The 23208-nt window shown below is 37.6% G+C and overlaps 1 protein-coding gene and 2 long non-coding RNA genes across 3 annotated transcripts; all 3 read right to left on the bottom strand.

Annotated features, from left to right (window-relative positions):
• Positions 1-8999: 8999 nt before the first annotated feature.
• On the bottom strand, positions 9000-12676 carry LOC104886921 (probable receptor-like protein kinase At5g59700). The gene has a single exon (XM_010671476.4). It carries the CDS (start codon positions 11597-11599, stop codon positions 9170-9172), a length of 2430 nt encoding a protein of 809 aa, XP_010669778.2. The 5' UTR covers positions 11600-12676; the 3' UTR covers positions 9000-9169.
• Positions 12677-20948: 8272 nt separating this feature from the next.
• On the bottom strand, positions 20949-21320 carry LOC104884418 (uncharacterized). The gene is made up of 3 exons (XR_008968455.1): positions 21283-21320; positions 21121-21190; positions 20949-21027 (listed from the first exon to the last, which is right to left on the bottom strand). It is a non-coding gene; the product is annotated as an uncharacterized LOC104884418 (long non-coding RNA).
• Positions 21321-21982: 662 nt separating this feature from the next.
• LOC130590608 (uncharacterized) lies at positions 21983-22685 on the bottom strand. Its single transcript, XR_008968454.1, has 3 exons — positions 22585-22685; positions 22174-22452; positions 21983-22050 (listed from the first exon to the last, which is right to left on the bottom strand). It is a non-coding gene; the product is annotated as an uncharacterized LOC130590608 (long non-coding RNA).
• Between the last annotated feature and the right edge of the window lie 523 nt (positions 22686-23208).

Genomic DNA, 23208 nt, shown 5'->3' with positions numbered 1-23208 from the left:
TTCCTCTACCTCTTCCCCTACCACCTCTTCCTCTACCAGTACCACTGCTACCACCTTTGGATCCCCTCCCACCCCTGATTGCGCTTCCATTTCTTTTAGTCCTGGATGGATGTGCAGTTGCAGACATGTGTTTAGGTTGGGAAGCATTTGCTTCAATTGGTGTAGGGCCACTTGCTATAAATAAAGCTTGGGCTGGTCACCGTCTTTTTGGATGGGCCTAAACAATCCCTTTATCTGGGCATCTCCTCTTATTATGGTTGACTGATTTGCAGATGCTCCACTCCTACTTTTGTAAGCCTACGTACCTGACTTCTTGGGATTTTCTTCAGGATCTTTCCTCCTGTTTCTTCTTGGCTTTCCCGGGCCTATCTTAATTGGTGGTGGTAGAAGAGGGTAGTCCACCTTGGGCCAGTGAATCTCCCCGACACGGGGAGGAATAGAGTTTTGGTATGATTTAAGATTCACATCTCTTTTATACCAATCTGCCACATAATTTTTAGCATTGTGGTGGTAGAAGAAGATACATGCCGTTGCATGACAACATGGAATCCCAATGATATTCCATCTTCTATAAGTGCAACTTCTTGCTTACAAGTCAACTAGGAGTGTGTCCATGTTGTGAGTAACTTGGAAGCAGATAGTGGCAGATGATGGTATAGGGAAGCATTCTGTAACATACTCCTTGTTCTTCTTCAATTTGGCTTGCACCCTATGACATATAGTAGTTGTGCTCTTCTCCATCTCAATCTTTTTCACAACAAGCCTTTGCATCAAGGTTGTCCTTATGTCCTTGAGTATGTGTATCAGGTGCTTGGTTCCGTAATGGATAATATATCCATTAAAAGTATCTGCAAGGTTGTTAACAATAACACCAACCTGTGTGTTTGTCTTCATGAATGCCTAGCAAAAGACTTTGGTGTTGTAATTCTTGAACCCATCAATTGCCTCTGTGTTCAGAGCTCCCATATCAGCTAAAGCTTCATTATACTCAGTCATATTGTATGCTTTTGCAGCTCTAAGATTCTTCATTTCATCACCTTTGAACCCCTTATGCCAGTAGGCAAAGATGTGTCTAGCACAATGCCTATGTTCAGACTTGGGTAAAATTTTCGCAACAACTGACAATATGGACTGCATTTAAATCAACCAATTACAATGCATAAGCACCAAAAGTACATAAGATACTATATATGTAAGGAACATAATATTAGGAAACAATAACTAACCTGATGCTCATCAGAGATAATGGCCAACTAATTGCCTTCTCCAAAGTTCAAACTTGACTGCAAGTGTGTAAAAAACTAATCCCAAGAGTTATTGTTTTCTCCTTCTACTACAACCCAAGCGAGTGGATACATCTGGTTATTTCCATCTCTTCCAATAGCTGCCATCAATTGCCCCCTAGAAAAGTCTTTAAAAAACTTGCATCTATGTATAACACTTTCTTGCAGCCTTCAATCCAGTCGTTCCTAATTCCATGAAAGCAAATAAAAATCCTCTGAAATACAGGAACATGACCCTTTGGATTGGGTTGTTCATCAGGTGTATTATCGTGTCAGGGCTGCCATTCTTCGCTGCAATGTAGCTTCCTACCTTGTTATAGTGGTCCTTCATGGACCCATGTAACATCTTATGTGCTAGTATTTGACCTTGTATGCAAGGTCCTTCTTAATTACTACCCTAAAATCCCTCCTTATTGTCTTTACTATTTCGTTTGCAGGTCATTGTGGCCTTATCTTGAAAATGTCAAGGAACTGAGTAGCCATCCAAGATGATTATTTTAGTTGCCTATTTCTTTTTATATTTCTTGTAATATGACCCTGATCTACAAATTTAAGCACAAAACAAGCTCTTTTTTAGTCCCATGACCCATACAACCTAAATTGGCATCCACTCATGCATTTCACTGCCAATCTTTGTTGCCTATTTTTGTTACTTGTCACAAAGGTGAGGTTTTTTCACTGAACAACAATGAACTTGCATACCATCCCTCCTAAAATCTTCCTTTTCAGGAAACCTTAATCCCACCTTCCACTCAAAGTTTGTGAAATCAGTATTCTCACTAACAATCACTCTCCTTTGTCTCCTCCTTCTCACACTCTCCCCTTCCTCATCACTCTCCCCTGGTGTTAGTTCTTCACCATCACTTGTTTCATATTCACTCACAACACCAGTGTTTTGTACCTCAGCATCTACTGTATTCCCCCATGATATGACCCATGTAGTGGAAGTACCTAATCTACCTAATGTTGCCTCCTTTTGCAACTCCTGTGCAAGTTCAAATAACTTGCTTGTACAACCTTGAACTCTCTCCCTTACTGTTCTTAATTCATCATCACTACTCTCATCAACCTCAGCATGATGTAGTAATTGGTCATCTCGATCCCCCTCTTCATCTGTTTCTACACCCTCTTCTACTAGATCTAGGTCACTCAAATGTATGTCTGATTCATCAGATTTAGAGGCTCATACACTACATCAGACTTCTTTGAAGCATCTTCATCTTCAAATAACTGGTCATAGGGTATTGGACTCTCTGATCTATCATCATAGTCAAAGTAATATGATGGATTTGGTGTGCAGTTGCTCCCAGGTTGTTCTAAGTTTGATTTGCCTAGTTTTGTTTTTGAAGGGGAAGGAGGAGGTGCTTCTAAAGATGGGTGAACAACAGGTGTTGAAGGGGAGGAACATGAGGTGTTGTTGTGTCTGTAGAGGGAGGAACAATAGGTAATGTTGTGTTTAGAGGGGGAGGAACAGTAGGTGTTGCTGTGTTTGGAGAGGGAGGAATAGTAGGTGTTGTTGTGTTTGCATGGGGAGGAACAATATGTGTTGTTGTGTTTGCAGGGGGGAACAGTATGTGTTGAAGGGGGAGGAGCAGCAGATGAAGAATGCAAAGGAGCAGCAGCTGAAAAAGAGGGAATAATAGCAGTTGAAGATGTGTTTGAAGGGGGGAGAAGCAGCAATTATGCTTGTATTTATGGGTGTTGACTCTAGGGTTTTTAAGTAGAACTCATCTGGGGGTATAATAAACACTTTCACTAGATTTACCACTTAGCCTAGGACTGCTCTTAGGTGGACTTCTACTTTTACCTTTCCTTTGGGTTTAGGAATGCCAAAAACAAAAGTGTCCTCCTCACTAGTTGTACCTAAATCAGCACAAACCTCACTTGTTTTGGACTACATTCTCCCTCTAATGACAAAATAACATTAGACTGATCAATCCCATGTTTGACAAATAAATCAACAGACCTCTTTTTATATTTGCAATCTCAGCCATGACAAGAACCTCTTTGTCAACATACACCCTCCTCAACCCTTCATCCAAGCTCTATCCAGGGACAAGTAATATATCTCATAAATGGAAATATACCCCGGCCCACACATTTTTTCACCAAAATACCACCAACATAGTTCATCTAGATCAACCTGAAAAGTCCTACCCTGACCACCAACATACTCTAAAGGCCCTATTTTATGCCTCTTAAAACTACCTCCATGGAAAAACCTTGGAGTCATAGAATCATCCATAATAGCATAACCTATGCAAAATAGAACAACTAATTAAGCAATATCGTAACACAACAATAGTAACAAGAAACAATTCCAAACAATTTATAGAAAAATCAAGGCTTTTGAAAAAAAAAATTGAAAATTTTTGAAATTCTTTTACCATGAAGACAAACCACACACAAACCAACAATTCCAATCAAAATAAAAACTAAAGAAATTAAAAAAAAAAAACTAAAAACAAAGAAAGTGGGGGAGGATTTTGAATTACCTACCCAAAGCTTCGAATTATGCCTCCCTAATTACTTTCCAGCTACAATGGCAGTGGTGAAAAAGAGAAAAGCTTCAAAAATGGTGAACTCACAACCGCAATTTCTCACTCCAAGCTTCAATGGCAGATGATAGAGAGAGGAATTTGAAGAGGGGAAGGTGAGCAGAGTGTGTTGCAGAGGGAAAAAGAGTAAATAACACAACAGTTACTTTCGTGAAACGATGGAGGGAAATAAACCCGTCTGACAAGTTCAATTGAAAAAAATTAGGGTTGACTCACTCAACCGGTTGCCTGTAATAAGGACAAAAAATAGAAAAAATGAGCAAAGTTAGAATCACCCAGAAATAAACGTTAGTTAAGACCAAAAATGAAAGAACGCTCATAATTGAGACTGTTCCCATCAATTTTTCCATTACAAAATTTGTCTTAAAACTTTTTTTCTTCTCAACAATTGTACTCTCATATCTTCTCTTGGTAATTCTTCCTCCCTTCTTTTTTTACTTTCAATTTATCGCCAGGAAATTCCATAAATGGTTTAACTAATCTTAAATTTTTAGAGGAAATGTAGTAGTGGAAATTTTAAAAATGGTGATAAATTGAAACTGGTTAAAAATTGAGGAAATTCCAGAAATGGTTCAAAAATCTTAAACTTTTATTTTTGGTACAAATATTTTGAAACGTAAATCTGTTAAAAATTATTTAAAGAAAAAACCTTTACAAAACCTTAAACTGTAATTTACCAAAAATATTAAAGAAAATGTAGCAAGAGAAATTAAAAGTAAAAAAAGGAGGGAGGAAGAATTAGCAAGAGAAGATCTGAGAGTACAATTGTTGAGAGCAAAAAGAAGTATGCACAGATGGAAAGTGGGAAGAGAAGCAGTGTTTAGGAGTTAACTACCTAGTAAGGACCTAAAGTATGAGAGTTTTTTCCAACAAGGACCTCAACAATTTTTTTGATCTACTAAGGACCTCATATCTACTATGGTTACATTTTCTATCCAATATTATTAACTTTTTTTTCTTTTTGTTTTAAAAAATTGAAATGGCCCCACCAACTCAATTATTCTTTATCTCTTTCCATATTCCTCTTAATTTGACTTTAACTTTTTTTTTTCCATTAAACTATGAGTATTTTTATCAAATTGGTACTTTAAGATACATTATTTGATCACATGAGCATATTTTAAAAAATTATCGCATGTGTGTATTTTCAAAGATTTTCTTTAATCATATGAGTATTTCTTAAAATTTGGACTACTTATAAGTATTTAATAAATCTTCATTGACCATATAAGCCCTTTAGCTAATGTTATATAGCCCTTTAGCTAATGTTATATATTCACCTCTATTTACATCTTATATATTCTTAGAGTAATTGTCTCAGAAGAACTCTAAAGAATCGATAATTACATCTCTCTCAATTCTTTACCTTTTTTCTCTTTTCTCTCTCAGACACTAATAAAAAGTCTCGGGTCACTAGTTAATGAATTCATGCCACAACTATTCACAAAAGCGGGATAAAGGGTAAAAAATAAGGGGTAAAAGAAAGAAAATACAGAAATATAAAGAAAAATAAGAACATGTATTGCAATCTAGTCAAAATAGTGGTTCATATTGTCAAAAGAAATTTATTAAATAAAACATACCCTAGTGATTTCTTTTAAATTCTCGTATGGTAAGATGATTTTTTGAAAAATACCCTTACTTTGTATCATTATGTTTTTTAAATGCCCATATTGCGAGAAGCTATATTTTAAAATACTCATTTGGTAATTACTAATCAGATCCTACACAACCGTCCAACTCTTTGTCTCTCTCTTAAAATATATCATGTTTGTGTAGGTCGTAGCTCTTATCCACCATTATCTTTACAAATCCAAAATTTATTCTAAAGTTAAAAAATTTTCCTCTTTAGCCTAATTTTTTCCATTGATAGTGCAAATTTTAAAATGTACGGTTTTTTCACCATATACCCCTGACAAATTTTTTTTTGCACCGTATACCCTTTCAACTTTCCAAATTCACCATATACCCCTCACTTTTCGAAAAATACATCAACTTACCCTTTTGACTAACGGTGTTAGACTTCCGTTAGTCATTAGGCCCTAATCCTCTCCTAATCCTAATTAACTACCCTAAACTCTAAACCCTAATACTAACTCTTAGCCCTAAACCTAACTAACTAAAAAACCTAACCCTAAAAGCCCACTAGCCCTTACCCACCCTTATCCCCAGCCCACCACCCCATCCCTAACCCATCTCCAGCCCACAACCCACCCCCCCTAACCCACCCTAACCAGCATCACCCCCTAACCCACCACCACCTGACCCACCACCACCTGACCACCACCACCTGACCCCCAACCCTGACCGGATTTTCGCACCCCACCCCATCCCAGCGGATTTTTGAGAACCACCTGACCCCCACTCCATCCCACCGGATTTTCGAGAACCACCCACCCACCACCCCTCCCCTTCTCCCACCCCAGCTGCAACCCCCTCCCTTTTCGCCGGCAAGCCCTCCCCTTTCCCCGACAACCCCACCCCCTCCCCATCCCCTTCCCTCGCTGACCCACTCACCACCACCCCGTCACCAACACCACGCCTGACACCATCGGACCGCCACCCTCGAGACTGTTCGCACACGTCTTTTCCCCTCCGCTCTTTCTCTCTCCTCCCCTCTGCTGGGCATTTCTCGCGCCGTTTTGATGCCGTCTGCGCGCTTTGCCGCGCTTTGCTCTGCCGCTGTCGGCTGCACAGCTCACTTTCTGCCACAATCTGTCGGAGGTTTGGGGGAGGGGGTGTACGATTACCGAAGCTCGAGGTAGGGGAGAGGGAGTACAAAACAGGGTCAGCGGGGTTAAGGGAGGGAAGGTGGTGGTGACGGGATGGTGGTGGCGAGGCGTTGGTGGTGAGGGGAGGTCAGCGGGGGAAGGGGAGGGGGGTCACTGGGAGAAGGGGATGGGGGTGGTAAGGAGGTGAGGGGGTGGGGGGTAACGTGGCAGTGGGCCCAAAGGGTGGGGGATGGTTCTCAGAGGGACGTGGCAGTGGGCCCAAGGGGTGAGGGGATGGTTCTCAGAGGGATGTGGCAGTGGGCCCAAGGGGATACAAGATCTTCAATAATTATCCTAAAAGGGATGTTAGTGTATTAGATTAGGGTTAGGGTTAGGATTAGTGTTTGAATGATTTAGGTTAGTTAAGTAGGATTAGGGCCTAATGACTAACGGAAGTCTAACACCGTTAGTCAAAAGGGTAAGTTGATGTATTTTTCGAAAAGTGAGGGGTATATGGTGAATTTGAAAACTTGAAAGGGTATACGGTGCAAAAAAAAATTTGTCAGGGGTATATGGTGAAAAAACCGTAAAATGTATCCTCTCGCAATGTGGGCATTTTTAAAAAATAGTGATACTGGTATAACGGTATTTTTCAAAATTTTATCTTCTTTTTTTAAAAAAAAAAATGATCATATGATTAAAGAATGTATCTCAAAGTACCAATTTGACAAAAATACTCATAGTTTTATGAAAAAAGAGTTAATGTCAAATTAGGAGGAAAATGGAGAGCGATAAAGAATAACTGAGTTGGTGGGGCCTTTTCAAATTTTTAAACAAAAAATAACAAAGTTAATAAAATTGGATGGAAAATGTAACCTATTGGATGGAAAATGTAACCATGGTTAATTTGAGGTCCTTAGTAGATCAAAAAAATTGTTGAGGTCCTTGTTAGAAAAAATCATCATAGTTTAGGTCCTTATTAGGTAGTTAACTCCAGTGTTTAGGATGGATTTTCCTTTTTTTTATATAAAAAAAACCAAAGGACTTTAATTTATATTGTGGTAAATTTTGTAATCTTGTTTTGTTGTGGGGTAATCTCGACAATTTAGGTGGACACCAAAGTCTTATACTCTCTGCGATTCATGTTAATCTATACACTTATACTTTTCACACATGTCACTGCAAAATTTTGAGGACATATATCTTTAGTTTTGTATTTGTAAAAATTATAAAAAGTACATATTAATAAAATACATGTTATGATGAATCTAACAAGATCCCACATGACTGTATTTTCATCCGCGTATAAATCACAAATGATGGTCAAAGTGAAATTTGTGAATAGTGTAAACTATCAAAGTGTGACAATTAAAATGAAACGGAGGGAGTAGTACCTTTATTTCTTTTTAATCTACACATTTTTTTCCGTCTTTTTCTTTTTAAGTCACACACTGTTGCTTTTTTTTATTATTTTGGTAATATATCACATTTACTTTCTCCTATTTTTCCAATCATGTTATCCACTTTTTAATATCTTAACCCTTTTTTCTAGTTTTTTTTTCCTCACTTTTCAGTTTTTCTCTCCACCTTTTTAGTTTATCTCTCATACTTTTGTACTTTTTCCTTGATTCCCCCCAAAGTAAAGTGTCTAGATTAATTAGAAACGGATGTGGTATAATTAGGGGTGTGCACCAATCTAGGAGCGGACCGAATCGGAGGACCGAAATTTGAATTTTTTTGGACCTTTGGACTGGTTGGACCAGAATTTGTATTTTTTTATGAAAAAAAAATCTTCTTTGCTTAGGTTTAAACATGTTTATAAATTCGATAAGTTAAAAACTAATAATTCTAAAAGCAATAAAGATAGATTTTAACTTTCTAACTTTCCTAAGTTTTAAACTTTTTTTTAAGCTTTAAAGCTATTTTTACAAAAAATAATTTCTGGTCCATTCCGATCTGGGCCGAAAACCCGAAATCCAAATTTTCATGGACCGGAAACCAGACCTAAATTTTCCGGTCCGTTCCCGGTCCTAATGTGCACAGCCCTAACAGTTTGTTTGGTAGAAGGAATTTGGAAGGAAAAGAAAGGAAGTGGAAAGAAATTTATTACTTTCCAATGTTTGGTTCATTGAAAAAAAATTAAGTGAAAGGAAATGGGAGGAATTGGAAGGAAAGATTCTTTAATAAAATTTCACATTCTTTTCCTCCCAAAAGCGGGGGAATTCGAAAGGAAAGAGAAAATTTATACCAAACATTGGAAATTAAGGTTTTTTTCCTTTCTCTTCCATTCTTTTCTTTTCTCTTCCCTTCCTTTCTCTTCCCTTTCTTTCCTTTACTAAAAATGAACCAAACACACTGTAAGTCTATAGTAGAGATAGGCATCACGAAGAACAAAATGCATTTCGGTAAAATCATGTAACCAGTGTGTATGAGTATGACGAACACAATGAATAATGCTTCTGTGCAGAAAATCGCCTGCATCAACTCTTAATTTGTAGCTAATGAAAAAGACATTAAAGAATGAATTGAACCAAACCGAATCCTATATGTTTATGTACAACAACAAATTACTGTGCAATTTGAAAGAATACTGGAGCGAAAATTAGCACGACTACTACTACTTCAAGTTTCCATTTCTCATTTGTGAGAAAACTGTATTCATTGAAATGTCAACAATATCTCCTGCACTTCCCAAGCTATATTGCCTGGTTGAAGGAAGAGTTTGTAGTGGTCGAGCATCATCAATTTGCAACGAGACGTCATCACTTTCAATTGACGGGGCTTCATCTTCCTGAAGTTGCAGCGCATATTCTAAATTCCACAACACCTCTCCCATTGTAGGGCGATCTAAACCACATTCAGCCAAGCACTTTTCAGCTGTCTCTAGAAACTTATTCAAAGACTCTACTTTTATTTGATCAGCAAGATTTGGATCAATAATTTTCTCCACTTCTCCTTTCTTTTGTAACTTTGTTGCCCATTCAACCAAATTCACCATCTCACGAGGAAGTGATGGGTCGATTACAGGCCTTCCACAGAGAACCTCAAACAGGACAACACCAAAGGAGTAAACATCTGACTTTTCAGTTAACTGTTGTCTTATGAGATACTCTGGATCTAGGTACCCGAAACTTCCTTTCACTGCAGTGGTGACGTGTGTCTTGTCTATATCAGGACCAGCTTTTGATAGACCAAAATCTGCAACTTTAGCCATGAGGTTCTCATCTAGCAGTATGTTTGCTGACTTCACATCGCGATGGATGACGGCCTTCGCAGAACCTGTATGAAGATAATGAAGACCTCTTGCTGAACCAATGCATATCTCAAGTCTCTGTTTCCAGCTCAAGCTAGGATTATCTGAGCCATATAAGTGGCTCTTAAGCGTCCCCTTTTCCATGTACTCGTATATCAATATCATTTCGTTCTGCTCATCACAGTACCCAATGAGAGCCACCAAATGGCGATGACGGAAGTGTGATAGCATTTCAATTTCAGTCCGGAATTCATTAAGGCCCTGTTGGGAATCAGAATTTCCCCTCTTAATAGCAACCTCTCTATTGTCCTCGAACACCCCTTTGTACACCTTTCCAAACCCTCCCACTCCAATGACCAAGCTTTCATTAAAGTTATCAGTTGCCTTCCGAATGGCAGCAAGAGAGAATTGGTAACCAGATTCGGGGGTTCCATCTACTTTGTTTCCATATACATCACATTGTGTCCGCTTTCTCCTTCTGACTACCAGGAAGAAAGCTGAAGCCAGAATCAAAATTACAAACACAACCCCAACAGCTATACCAGCTATCAGACCAGCTTTGACCTTCGAACGTGACTTCAAAGATTCAGGATCAACATCCAACAATCCCCTCGAATTACTAAGTTTAATAATCTCTAGCCCATTGAGCAAGGCATTGGGGTAAACACTAGCATCACTAGAAGTCCCAACACTCACAGAGAGCATATTACTATGACTTTCCCTCATCAAAACATCTAGATAATAGGGAGAGGCCAGCTTATTTGATGTTACCCTACTAAGATCAAGATGTTTATAAGCATACCAAGAGTTGATATAAACATTAAACATCAGCTGACCTGATGACTTGCTAATTATATCACAGAAATGAAATCGAACCAGATACTTAAAACCCGGATCAACATCGAAATACCAAGTGAGATTAACATTCAATGTAGGATCAAGTTCAGAGTTCAACTTACTGGCAGTTCCATAAACTGAAGGAGGAGCAATCTCTTTGGTTGTCCCACCTTCTGTGTAATTAACAGTTCGCGGCTGCGACAAAAACTGAACCAGATTGTGTGATCTTAGAAAGGAACCATCAGGTATCCACTGTCGGGAGAGAGTATCGTTTCGAGGGTCAACCGTGACATTCCCCATATTCACTCTAAAGACTGTCTCTAAGGCTTGGTGCACAAGGTTTTCACTAGAACCAGGAGGGTCAATAGTCTTAACACTATCAGGGATAAGTTCATCAGGAACAGAAACAACTTCCAATGCATTCAGGAACGCAAAAGATTTGGATGATGGAGTGATAATGAGAGCAAATTTATCTGATGTTATGTTCAGACAAAACTCTTTAATCACAGGAATATCTTCCTGTGATTGGAAATTCCGCAAAAGGGTGAAATTCAACGCTGAAACTGAAAAGTGGGCATGGCTCAGATTGTAGTTCTGGTATACAAAGGGGAAGAAATGAAGGCGAACCCAATGGCGGCCATGTTTGGATACAGAAAAGGTGTAGTTGGAGCTACCAGTAAAGATTTGGGCAGTTTTATAAAGGTCTGAAGAATATGAAAATGGGATTGAATTTGAGCTTGTGTTAGCCCAAATTGTATGAGGAGTTGAAAGAACAATACTAGAATTCACACTAGAATCACCCAAAAAAACCCGATTACCCACTGAAGCATTAGTGGGTGATCCACAATTTATGAGATGATTATCATCTGGGTCAAATTCTAAGGAACATTTTATCAAACACAAAGCAAACAACAACCAGAAATGAAATTTGGACTTTAAAAAACACATGATCACCATAAAAATCAATTCCAAGAGCAGCCCAATTCCTAAAACAATCTAATTTTCAATAAATGAAACCAAATTCAACAGAAATCAAGCAAAATTCGAGCTGGGTAGTTTTCAGATTTCTTAGAATATAAATATGAAGGTTTCAAATTTGAAGCAATTTATTGAACCATTCGATCGATTGAAGAATTGAGATTGAGGGTGAATATTAGTTCAAGAAAGCGACAGCACAGTAGTTGAATTGGTTGAGTGAGTGAAATGAATTTAGTAAGAGAGAATCACAACAGTTGAAAAAGACGTAATAAGTGAATTGGGTGACTAATATTTTGACGCAATCAAAGCACCATGAAAGGACAATAAAGTACATAGATTGAGTGAGAGAAATGGAGTAGCGGTGATGGAGGAGGAGGATTTTTCCTTGAAATTTCCAAAAGACAGCTTAATTTGTTTGTTTTTGAAAAGGGTGGCGTTTTCAGGAGCGGAAAACGCGTTGTTGGGACAACAAAAGCAATAGTGTCGGGAAGATGATAAGCTGATATTAGTTGTAATCACTGTTGCGCCAGCAGCGCCTGTTGTTGAGCTTGCGTGGTCCCACTGAAGCCTATCCACATGTGATTGTGTTGGGAACTTGGTATGGTTTGAATTTGGCGCTCCAAATGATCTAGTGCAAGGTTTTTGTTGTCCGGTTAGTGAGTCGGGTCTCGGATGAAGCAATATAGGTTCGAGCTGGACATTGCTACATCTACTCGGTGGGTAATTTATCCGTTACTAATAAAACCCCAAAATATTATTAATCATGTGAGTTGGATTCCATTATCAGCACTTACAGTGGCGGAGCTACACGTGGTCCCTGTTGGTCACCTGACCAACTATTATTTTGGAAAAAAAAAAAATTAAAACTCTCTCATTCACTGACCAAAAAAAATCAAACGTTGCCCCCTTTCTCTCTCTCACGTCTCTTTCTCTTCCTCTCTCCTTCAACCTCAAGTTGTTAACTAAAATTCTTGAATTTTGTTTACATGAATATCCTTTTTCTTTCAAATCTTCAACTAAAATTATCATCTCGCCTTGATCTACCAATTGATACCCGTTTTGCATTTTTCAGAGATAAAAAAATTATCATTCAAAACCCTAGAATTTGGGGAAAAACTCGTGTGTTGCCGGGTTGGTGTCGTAACTATGGTGAATCGGTGATTGGTGAAACTCGCGAAATTCTTCTTCTTCGAATTGTCCTCTTGAATCTCCTTTTTTTTACAGGTTAGGTTTTTCGTTTTACGTAATTTTTTTGAAATTAGATGATTTTGATTCTAGAATTCTTGGATTTGTTGTTAAATTAATTGATTTGGTTGTTGATTTTATTGAATGAATTGGAGGCCTTGTCAAAATTTCAGTTTCATGGATTTAGGGTTCTGATTTTGCATTAGATTTTCATTGATTTTTCGCTCAATTAATGCTTCGATTTGTTGTATTTGAAGTTTGGTTTGGTTATTCTAAAGAAAATATTTGAAATTTCACAACTATTCTATCGAAAAATCCATCTCTTTTCACTTCAATTCAACAGCCATGGTGACACCATTGATAAGAATCTGAAGAAAAAATGATGTCGGTTCGGTACCTTTTTAGTCTGATATAAATTAATTTGCTCATATAGTAATTCTAAAATTGAACGAGGACCTCATGAATTCACGATATTGCGTAAGATTTAGATGTCATGGATAACTTTGTGGCAAATATATTATCATGGATAATCTATGACAAATATATTATCATGATGTATAGGCCGACAGAGAAAGAAAGATGTAGTTGTTGATTGAATTTTTTTATGGCAGGTGTGGTGGAGCTTATCTCAGACTTGCTTATTTTCGTCGTATTTTTGATCCGTCTCTTGCTTATAATTCTATACTTTGTTGTTTGCTATCCTTTTCTTATGATTTTTGGCCTTTTCATGTTGTGGCTATGCTCTGATATTGGGAGTATTTTGTGATTTTTGTTGATACATTAATAGTTTGATGTGATTATTTGTGGAGATAAAAAGATTTCACTTGGAATCGTGTACATTGCAAGTTTAGAGCAATTGTAACTAGCATATGGTGTTAGCCTTGGTTCTGCAAATGCAAGTTAAGTTGTTGTTTTTTTCTTTTAGCTGAATTTATGTCGTACCCATTTTTAAAATTTTAATTTTGAGGTTTTCCATCCCTATACCAATCCGGCCGTCCCTTTATTCGTTTTCGTGCTACCTAGAGTGTGACCAACTATTCTCAGATTCCTGGATCCGCCACTGAGCACTTACCATTGCTCTTTATTAGTGGTGGGTATTAGTATATATCTTATTATCTCTATTATACTCCCTCCGTCCCATAATATAGTGCTAACTTCTCATTTTTCACAAGAATTAAGGAAAATGGAAGAGTTTTAAGGATTTCACAAAAATATATATTTAAGTAAATATTTATTGGGTATTTTTGTCTTGGAAATAGTTTTTTTTCTTCTTTTTCCTTTAAAATAAAATGAAAGAGCAATAAATATACCTTGGAATGGTGTAAAACAATAAATAGGGGGCACATATTTAAAAGAAAGTAGGGATATTTTGGAAAGTTTTATGTAAAAATGAAGGATAATTTAGTCCAAACAAATTAATAAATAAGAAATAGGCACAACATTTTGAGACACCCAAAGAGGAATGCAAGCACTATATTATGAGATGGAGGGAGTATAAGCCAAGGGGGAGCTATGGTGTCTCTTTTTTAAAAGACTTTTTAATCCTTCATTCAATAAAAAATATTACCTATTAAGATTTTGAGATTTACCTCAATCATAGCCCTTCCTAATTTAAAATATGTATATCAAAAGAAGTTCAAAGTAACTAAAATAAACTTTCATAAAAATATGTGTATTGAAAAAAAAAAGTTTATGATTGAAGAACAAATTAACATAACTAAAACAGTTTTCAAATCAATCACAAAACTAAAGACATAAAATTTTAATTTTACCTAAACTTTGAAATGCAATAAAAATATACCAACATTCATTAACAAGTAATATAAATACCAATAAAACAACTTCTTCATCAAGTAATTTTTATATTTTGTATTTACACTACATGATATTTAATTAGAACTAATGATGATTGTAAATTATATCCTTCAAAATTACATTTAGATGAAAATTAATAATAATCGCCAAAATAATTTACGCACGCATCGCGTGCAAAAAAAGCTAGTGTACTGTATTGTATCCTTTGTATATTAGTCAAAGATTAGTTAAGATATTTAGGATGGTTTGGATCATATTATGTTGTATATATATTGTTAACCCAACACTTGATATGGAAAGGAGAATTAAATCCTATATGGTATCAGGCTAGGCTAGGGTTCTCTCTCTTCTTCTTCCTTCTCTGCTGTCATCTTCTACATCTCCCTTCCGCTGCTCTCGGCCGCCATACCCGACTCTAAGAAGCTCATTCATCCTGCTCAGGCAGTGAGCAACATCAAGACATATCTCCCCATCAATCTTGAGATAGAAAAAGGGTTGTACTCCACTTGGGCCGAGTTGTTCAAGGTCATAGCAAAATCTTTCCAAGTCCTTGATCACATTATCCCTCCCACCAACACTGATAAAACCACCACCACCACAGAAAATGACCAAACCGAATGGAACCATGTTGATGCCACGGTTCTTACGTGGATTTATTCCACTATCTCCCCTGATCTCCTCCACACCATCGTCTCCCCTGATCAAACGGCCATGGAAGCATGGAACCGGCTCCGTGATATCTTCCAAGATAACAAAAATTCTCGCGCCATATACCTCGAAGATCAGTTCACCAAAACCTCCTTGGCAAATTTTTCTAATGTTTTGGCCTATTGCCAGGCCCTCAAATCATTGGCCGATCAACTCGCCAATGACAGCTTGCCGGTCTCGGATTCTCGGTTAGTCCTTCAACTTGGCAAAGGACTTAATCCTGCCTAACAAACCGTGGCCACGTTCATTGAACAAAGTGAACCCTTCCATCCCTTCTATCAAGCGCGGTCTCGTCTTGTGCTTGAGGAGACTCGCCGGAACCATCTTGCCGAATAAGATGTTGTTGCCGACGCCACTGCTCTCACAGTTTGCACAAACAATGATGATTCCTCCTCTCCTCCGTCTCACAACCATGGGGGTGGAAATTCTCATCGTCACAATCACCGGAATTCTCACCGCACCAATGATAGGGGTGGTCGCCACAAGCAGCCCGGACGTGGTCGGGGTCGCCAAAATAATGATCATGGTAATTCCAACAACAACAACAATAACTCCTGGCAGCAGCAGCTGTGGGGTCCTTCGTTGCCTTGGTCTCAAGCCTCGCGGGGCTACTGGGGTCCTTCTGGCCCCTATTATCCACCACCATGCCCTTATCCCACTCGACAGACCCCACCCCGTGGTCCTGGAGTTCTTGGTCCGCACCCCACCGCTTAGTCCTACCATGTTCAAGCCCCTTCCAACGTCGAGTATGCTCCAACGGACATCATAACCGCTATGCATACCATGTCTCTTTCTCCCCCTCGATGACAACTGATACATGGACACAGGCTTGACATCTCATATAACTTCCAATCCAGGTACTCTCTCATCTTTGCACAGTACTAATCGTCATATTATGGTTGGTAGTGATCACAATATTCCTATTCTTGGCTCTAGTCACTCTACCCTTCCCTCCCCTCATTCACCACTCATGCTTCAAAATGTACTTCATGCACCTCAACTTGTCAAGAATCTTGTCTCTGTTCGTCGCTTTACTACTGATAATCAGTTTCTGAAGAGTTTGATCCCTTTGGATTTTCTATGAAGGACCTTCGGATAGGGACTCTTATAATGAGATGTGATAGCGTGTGATCTATATCCTCTCATCACTACCACTCATGCACCAGTTTCATCACCGGTGTCATTTACTGCTTTATCTTATGATCTTTCGCATCGCTGCTTAGGGCATCTTTGTAACAGCCCATTTTCCCGAGCTGCTAGGTAAACACACTTAAGATTTACTAATCACAATTAATGCTTAATAAACCTCGAATTAAACATTTACTCGCAGCGGAAACATAACCTAAAACGATCCTGAACCTGTGGGTTATTGGCCACAAAACAAAATCCTTTATATAAGACTTCAATTACACCGATATCTCGACTAATATTCCCAAATATTGTATACAACGAAATATATCAAAACTATTCCATAATTGACTATCTAAAATACAAACTCAATCCATAAGCTACGACGACATCTTTATCTTGCTTCACTTCAGAATCCTGAGCTCACAACACCAAACCTGCAACAATGTTTGACTCTGCCACCCACCAAGTGACAGGCCACAGAAATGACAACACCATCAGCAAAGCTGAGTACACACTGTGTAATAGAAAATACAAGTTTAGGTGTATTTTGAAAACTAACACATAGTTATAATAACAGATAATCACATCAACTAGTTATATATTTCACAAAATCAAATCGTTTGGCATGAACGCGAGTGGAGAGGGGTACCACGCAGTACCAGCTGTCTCCAAACTATTGAGGGTCGTCACCCAGCCTTTTATTGTTATGCTTGCAAGACTTACCCGGACATGTCCTATAACGCCAGGATTTCGCCCTTCCTGGAAGGCAACAGCTAGGGACTCTACCCGCCCTAACTCGGGGTGCCTATTCATGCCTCACTTTCATATTTATAAAATAAGATATTTAATGATTCATACTTGAATCCTCAATACTCATAACATAACACCATATTCGACCTTATCTGGTCTTAACTCATATTGAATCATTTCCTCATTATCATACCAAATCATATTTTGAGAAATATAGTATTTTCGAACGATTTCGATAATTGAACAAAATGATACTTTTATAACAATCCAATAGCAATTCACAACTAACTCATAGAGATGTATCTATAATCATGGCCATTACCACAAACGATATATGATATCCAAAATTCAATATAACGCCCACGGGAGCATTTAAATATATTTTGCTGAACCTAAAGGTTACCTCAACTCTATAACAATTATACGAAACCTCCAATCATCATAACTTGATTTCCCATATCATCTTCAATTCTATACGTCTACATAGCCATCCTCCAACAACCACCTCACAGTAACATCAATAATCAATAACCAAACTTAACTATTCTAATTATCTTCTTCTAACGCAACCATTATGCTAATCAAACTGAATCCCGTAAATAGAAATTAACGAAGTCATTCCATAACTCATAACTCGACTTCATGCATATCAACTCCAACTACAATAATTATAACAGTCTCCCAATTCTAAGATTATGACTTCCCTCGCATCATCAACAACGACTATCCAATAAGAACGATACAACAACAACATAATAACAACAGCACATACAACAATAATACCACCTCCACCACCAACAATAACTCCAACACCAATAACACAACATTAAGCACAATAACAGAACAACACAACCACAATACAACAGCACAACCAACAACAGAAACCACCACCTACTATGTTCATAACAAACCTAAGTAAATCATATTCCCAAATTTATCACTCCAACTTCTTGAATCATAATAACAAGATGAACCATATTGTTCTACTGAATACTTTGGATAATATACTTAAACTATAAACCACATGATACTAGCTCTGGACACATCATCGTAACCTTTTTAATCATATCCAAACTAATTCATCTTCCAAACTAGTAAACTATTTTAACTATAACCCACCACAACATCACCACAACAACAGAACAACAACATAATAAATCTACCACAACCATCACAACTACTCCACAATAGCCACCACAACTACAACAACAACCATAACAACGGCGCAACAACAACAATAGGCAACAACTTTACAAACTCCACCACAACCACAATGACAGAACAACAATAACCCAACAACACTACTACAACAGAGCAACAACAACAATAACAACTTCACCACAACAACTCCACAACAACAATAACATAACAACTTCACCTCAATCATCACAATCATCCACAAGTCCATGTACTAAACATATTCCATTAAGAAGAATAATCGTATTACTTAGTGTATAAGTGTTGTTTAGGTCAAATAAAACATCTCTAATGAACCTTAGCATGTTATACTCATGTTACATACTCAATATACACATAATAAAATACACATCATAAGTAAATTCATTTCATAGACATGCTTTACACTAGAAAGAAACAATCACCTAACTATAGGTATGGAAATCTCTAGGGTAAAACCAAACTAAGTGTGTACCTTACTAAGGATGCTTAAAGCCACAAATTCCTTAATCCACTTGGTTAACTACTCCTACAGCTTCCCCTGAATGTATAAAATGCTAAAGATTAGTTTCAACAAGCTTATAGATATGAAAAACTAAGCTTAAATACAAGAGGTGTAAACTGTTGAACTTACACAACTTATGTGATCTTTCAGCAAGGTTTTCTATATGATTTAAGGTCTAAAGATTGGAACAAAGCTTGAACTACTTTGTATGGATGTTAGAAGAGTTTATGTAAGAAAAGTGGGTGTCCAAGAGGAAGAAATAAGAGAAAGAGACGAAAACCAGAACAGGCTTTTATAGTCTGTTCTGGCGGTACCCCAGGGAGGGAAACCTCTTCTGGGCAAGGTCGGTTTCTTGGAGTTTTTGGGTGATTCTTGCTTGAGGTGTTAGCCTAAGGTGTTGGCTTTCATGCATAAAAAGGTCTTTGAGAGATCGACACTTAAGTAGCTGCTAAGCAGCTTTCTTTGAGGATAGGTCTGAGCTGTAATTTCAGCTGGCCAGGTTTTACTATGTAAGCAATTTACCTATTGAGCCACGTAATTCTTGGGATAAATGACCATTTTAACCTTAAGACATCCAAGCATGTCATATATCAAGTTTGGTTAGGTTTGAGCTCGGATTCAACCCAAAGGCTCTTTAACTAGAAGTTCTGCTACCCGATAAAACAATCTCCAAACGATTTTCATAATCTTAATGTTTAAGGCTCTCAAGGACTTTCTAACTTATCTATTGGTTTCCAAAGCCTTCTTAGCAATAAGAATGATGGTTCTTATCCTCTTTGACCTTTCTTAACCATAAGAAGATAGTACTTATCCACAAGCTTTCTTAACCCTTAAAAATGATGATGCTTATCCATAACTTTCTTAACCATTAAGAATGATGATGCTTATCCACAAGCTTTCTTAACCATTAAGAATGATGATGCTTATCCACAAGCTTTCTTAACCATTAAGAATGATGATGATCCACAAGATTTCTTAACCATTAAGAATGATAGTCTTATCCACTTTTAGCTTTTAAATAAAGGTTCTTAAAAACAGGGATATCATTAGTAGAAAAAAGGCTACTTGCTGCGGTTAAAAAGTGCCCTATTGCTGCGGAATAGGGCGCGCAGCAATTAAGGGCGCAACAATAGGTATTAATAATATTGCTGCGGTTTTAAACCGCAGCAATATTACGTAATATTGCTGCGGTTTTAATTACCAAACCGCAGCAATATAAGGAATTGTGGTGACATAAGGTGGCCCAAAAAGGTAATATTGCTGCGGTTCTGGGCCAGAAACCGCAACAATATTACTTTTTTATTATAAAAAAGTAATATTGCTGCGGTTTCTGGCCCAGAACCGCAGCAATATTACCTTTTTTATAATAAAAAAAGTAATATTGCTGCGGTTCTGGGCCAGAAACCGCAGCAATATTACCTTTTTTTTTTAATTTTTTTTTGTTTTATATTAGTGAAGAGGAAGCTATATATGCAACCTTGATGAAGCTATGCAGCAATATGCTAATAAATATTCTGCATAAATTTCGGCAGAGCTCCGTTTGTAAATTGGATAAACCCATAATAGGGACTTAATTAACCTGTACAACAACCAATAACATCTCCGAATCCACCATCCAAGCAAATCAAAAATCCATCAAACACACCATGATCTCCAACATACATCATCCAATATTCAAGCCAACAAACCAACATCATATTCAACCCAACCAACATAAATACAATTCCATAATAATCCAACAAAATATTTATATATCATGATAATCCATCACTACAAAGTTGGTTGTACAAGTTGCAATAATGTATATGTTCGTCTAAAGTTAGCTAGAACAAAAAAAAGAATATTAACATAAACTAACTAACCTATGCAATGCACTCATCAACAAAGTATCTTGCCCACTTATTCTTCACCTCATTGATTTGATCCTCCGTATAAGGATCTTTGGTAAAGGTTTGAGCAACCTGAAAATAATTTACCAAAGTTAGCATCAAATAGTTAAAATATATTAAATATGAAATGAATAATTATATAAACTTACTTTGTCCATATCCAACGAATCAAAATATGAAGCGAGTACGTCAAAAATGTACCGCATCACAAAATAACCGCACTCCGTGCCTCCTTGTTGTTGCGGGCACTTTATCAAAAGTTATAAGAAAATGAGAAAAATTACCGCATAATGAGAATAAAGTAAGCTTTAAATTGAATCAAGAATTCGATCAATACATACCTCAACATATTTCCACAAAAGCTTCTCTCGACGAACTTTGTGGCCGCTCATCCGAAACCTCCTAAAAGCACTAGATAACACAACATTGTTTGATTTAGTCCTTAATTGTGGAATGTTACCATCTCAATTCATATAAAGTATATCAAACATATATCAACTTACGCTATCATAGGCAATTTAAGCTTTAACTTCCGCTGTTTTGATAGCTGGCAGAATCAAAGATAAACTATCCCAGGCAAGGGACATATGACAAGTAGCATCCAATGTTGGCTATTGAAAGATTAAACAACAATAATTACTTGAAAAATCACATATCATGCAACAATAAATATTTGTAGATATTAAGAAAGAATATTACTCTTGAAAGATTGGCGCGAACATGATACTAGCATTTACATCGACGCATCCAACCATAGCATGCAGAATGTACTTTGTTACCTCCTCCGATGATGAATGCGACTCCATAACGGTGCTTTGTGACACATCCAACAAACACGTCCAATAGAATCCCCAAATCCAGCCAAGTCCGACTGCGTAGCCCTAAAAATTGGCAAAAGTAAACTATATGTGAAAAATACAACTACCATATAATTAAATGTTAAAAAAAACATAACTTTGATTATTGTTACCTCATGTAGACTTGGATAATAGAAATATTAATCATTTCTCCTCTCAAAAACTGACCAATATCCTCCTTGGTCAGAAAAGCGGTGTCATCATCTGTCAAATAATGGAACAAGGATCTCGGCAAGGTAACACCAACAACATCATCGTCTGCAACGGCAAGGGCAAGCGTATCTGCTAACTCCCTGCAGTCCTCAGTAAGGGAGTCCAAGAACGATCGATCGTCAATAACTGGACTAAACTGAGAAGCCGAACCGGCTGATGAATGCAACTGGCTAGAAGATCTAACAGCCTCCCCCGAAATCCCTTTCTGTTTTTTAGGTGTCGGTGTAACCTAATAATTATTTTTCAAAACGGACATAAGATTATGAAATTTTTAAATTGAAAGCTATTATATTTACAAAAATAGAGGCCTATATGAACAATTACCTCATCACTTAACATTTGTGCTAAATTTTTTGGCCATTGCACCCAAGTACCCAAAGCAGTAGCTGTAGTGTCGATCTCATATGCAGGGACGGGAACAGGTAGTGGCAAATGACCATATTTCTCTATAATTCGATGAATTTTCACTTTTAGGTGATCATTCATCATTCTAGACCCATGAACTGTAGTGGTCTCATCAAAAGCATAAGAATATGCATCTGCCACTAGACAAGTCTCTCCACTAGTTGGATCTACCAAATACAATCGACATGGAACCTCGTCCTAACAGCAACACGTAATATTGATATTATTTGAATAAAACACACATGTAAATATGATAATTATTTGTATAGGGCGCCTGTATATAAGATAATATTTTGTATAAAGCACATGTATAATAATAATTATATATACCTTCAGCTGAGGAGAATGAGTGTCTGATCCAGATAATGGAGTACGTAGATGAGTGGGCTGTGAAGCAGCTACCTCAGGAGATGGCCCAGGAGATGGCCGAGGAGGTGGCCCAGGAGATGGCCCAGGAGGTTGCCCAGGAGGTGGCCCAAGAGGTGGCCCAAGAGGTGGCCCAGGAGATGGCCCAGGAGATGGCCCAGGAGGTGGCCCAAGAGGTGGCCCAAGAGGTGGCCCAAGATGAACCAGTAAGAGTGTGACACGTATCACCATATACCGTTTATTGCAAATAGGCCCAATAGTTGGTACTGTTTTTGAATAAACGATAGTTGGTACCGTTTAAAATAAATCGCTAATAGTTGGTACCGTTGAAAGTAATTTTTTCTATTTTTTATTATATTTATTCAGGCTAATTTTTTTGCATTTGCGATAGCTACATATACATGGTCATACAATGTACTTCACCCGAACCATAGTGGATAAGTTGTCTCATATGCACCCGTAATTTGTACCCACCTTCATTGTGGTTTTTCGCGTCACCATTTCTTATATTCTCTTGCTTTATTTTTCTTGTTTTAATCTAGTTTCCCAACCAATAATTATCCCTTAGGCAATTTTTCACATAAACCG

The sequence above is a fragment of the Beta vulgaris genome, chromosome 2 (genome assembly GCF_026745355.1).
Source record: "Beta vulgaris subsp. vulgaris cultivar EL10 chromosome 2, EL10.2, whole genome shotgun sequence".
In the NCBI taxonomy this organism is placed as follows: Eukaryota; Viridiplantae; Streptophyta; class Magnoliopsida; order Caryophyllales; family Amaranthaceae; genus Beta; species Beta vulgaris.
The sequence above is the reverse complement of the archived record's forward strand: the minus strand, read 5'-3'. Positions and strand labels throughout refer to the sequence as shown.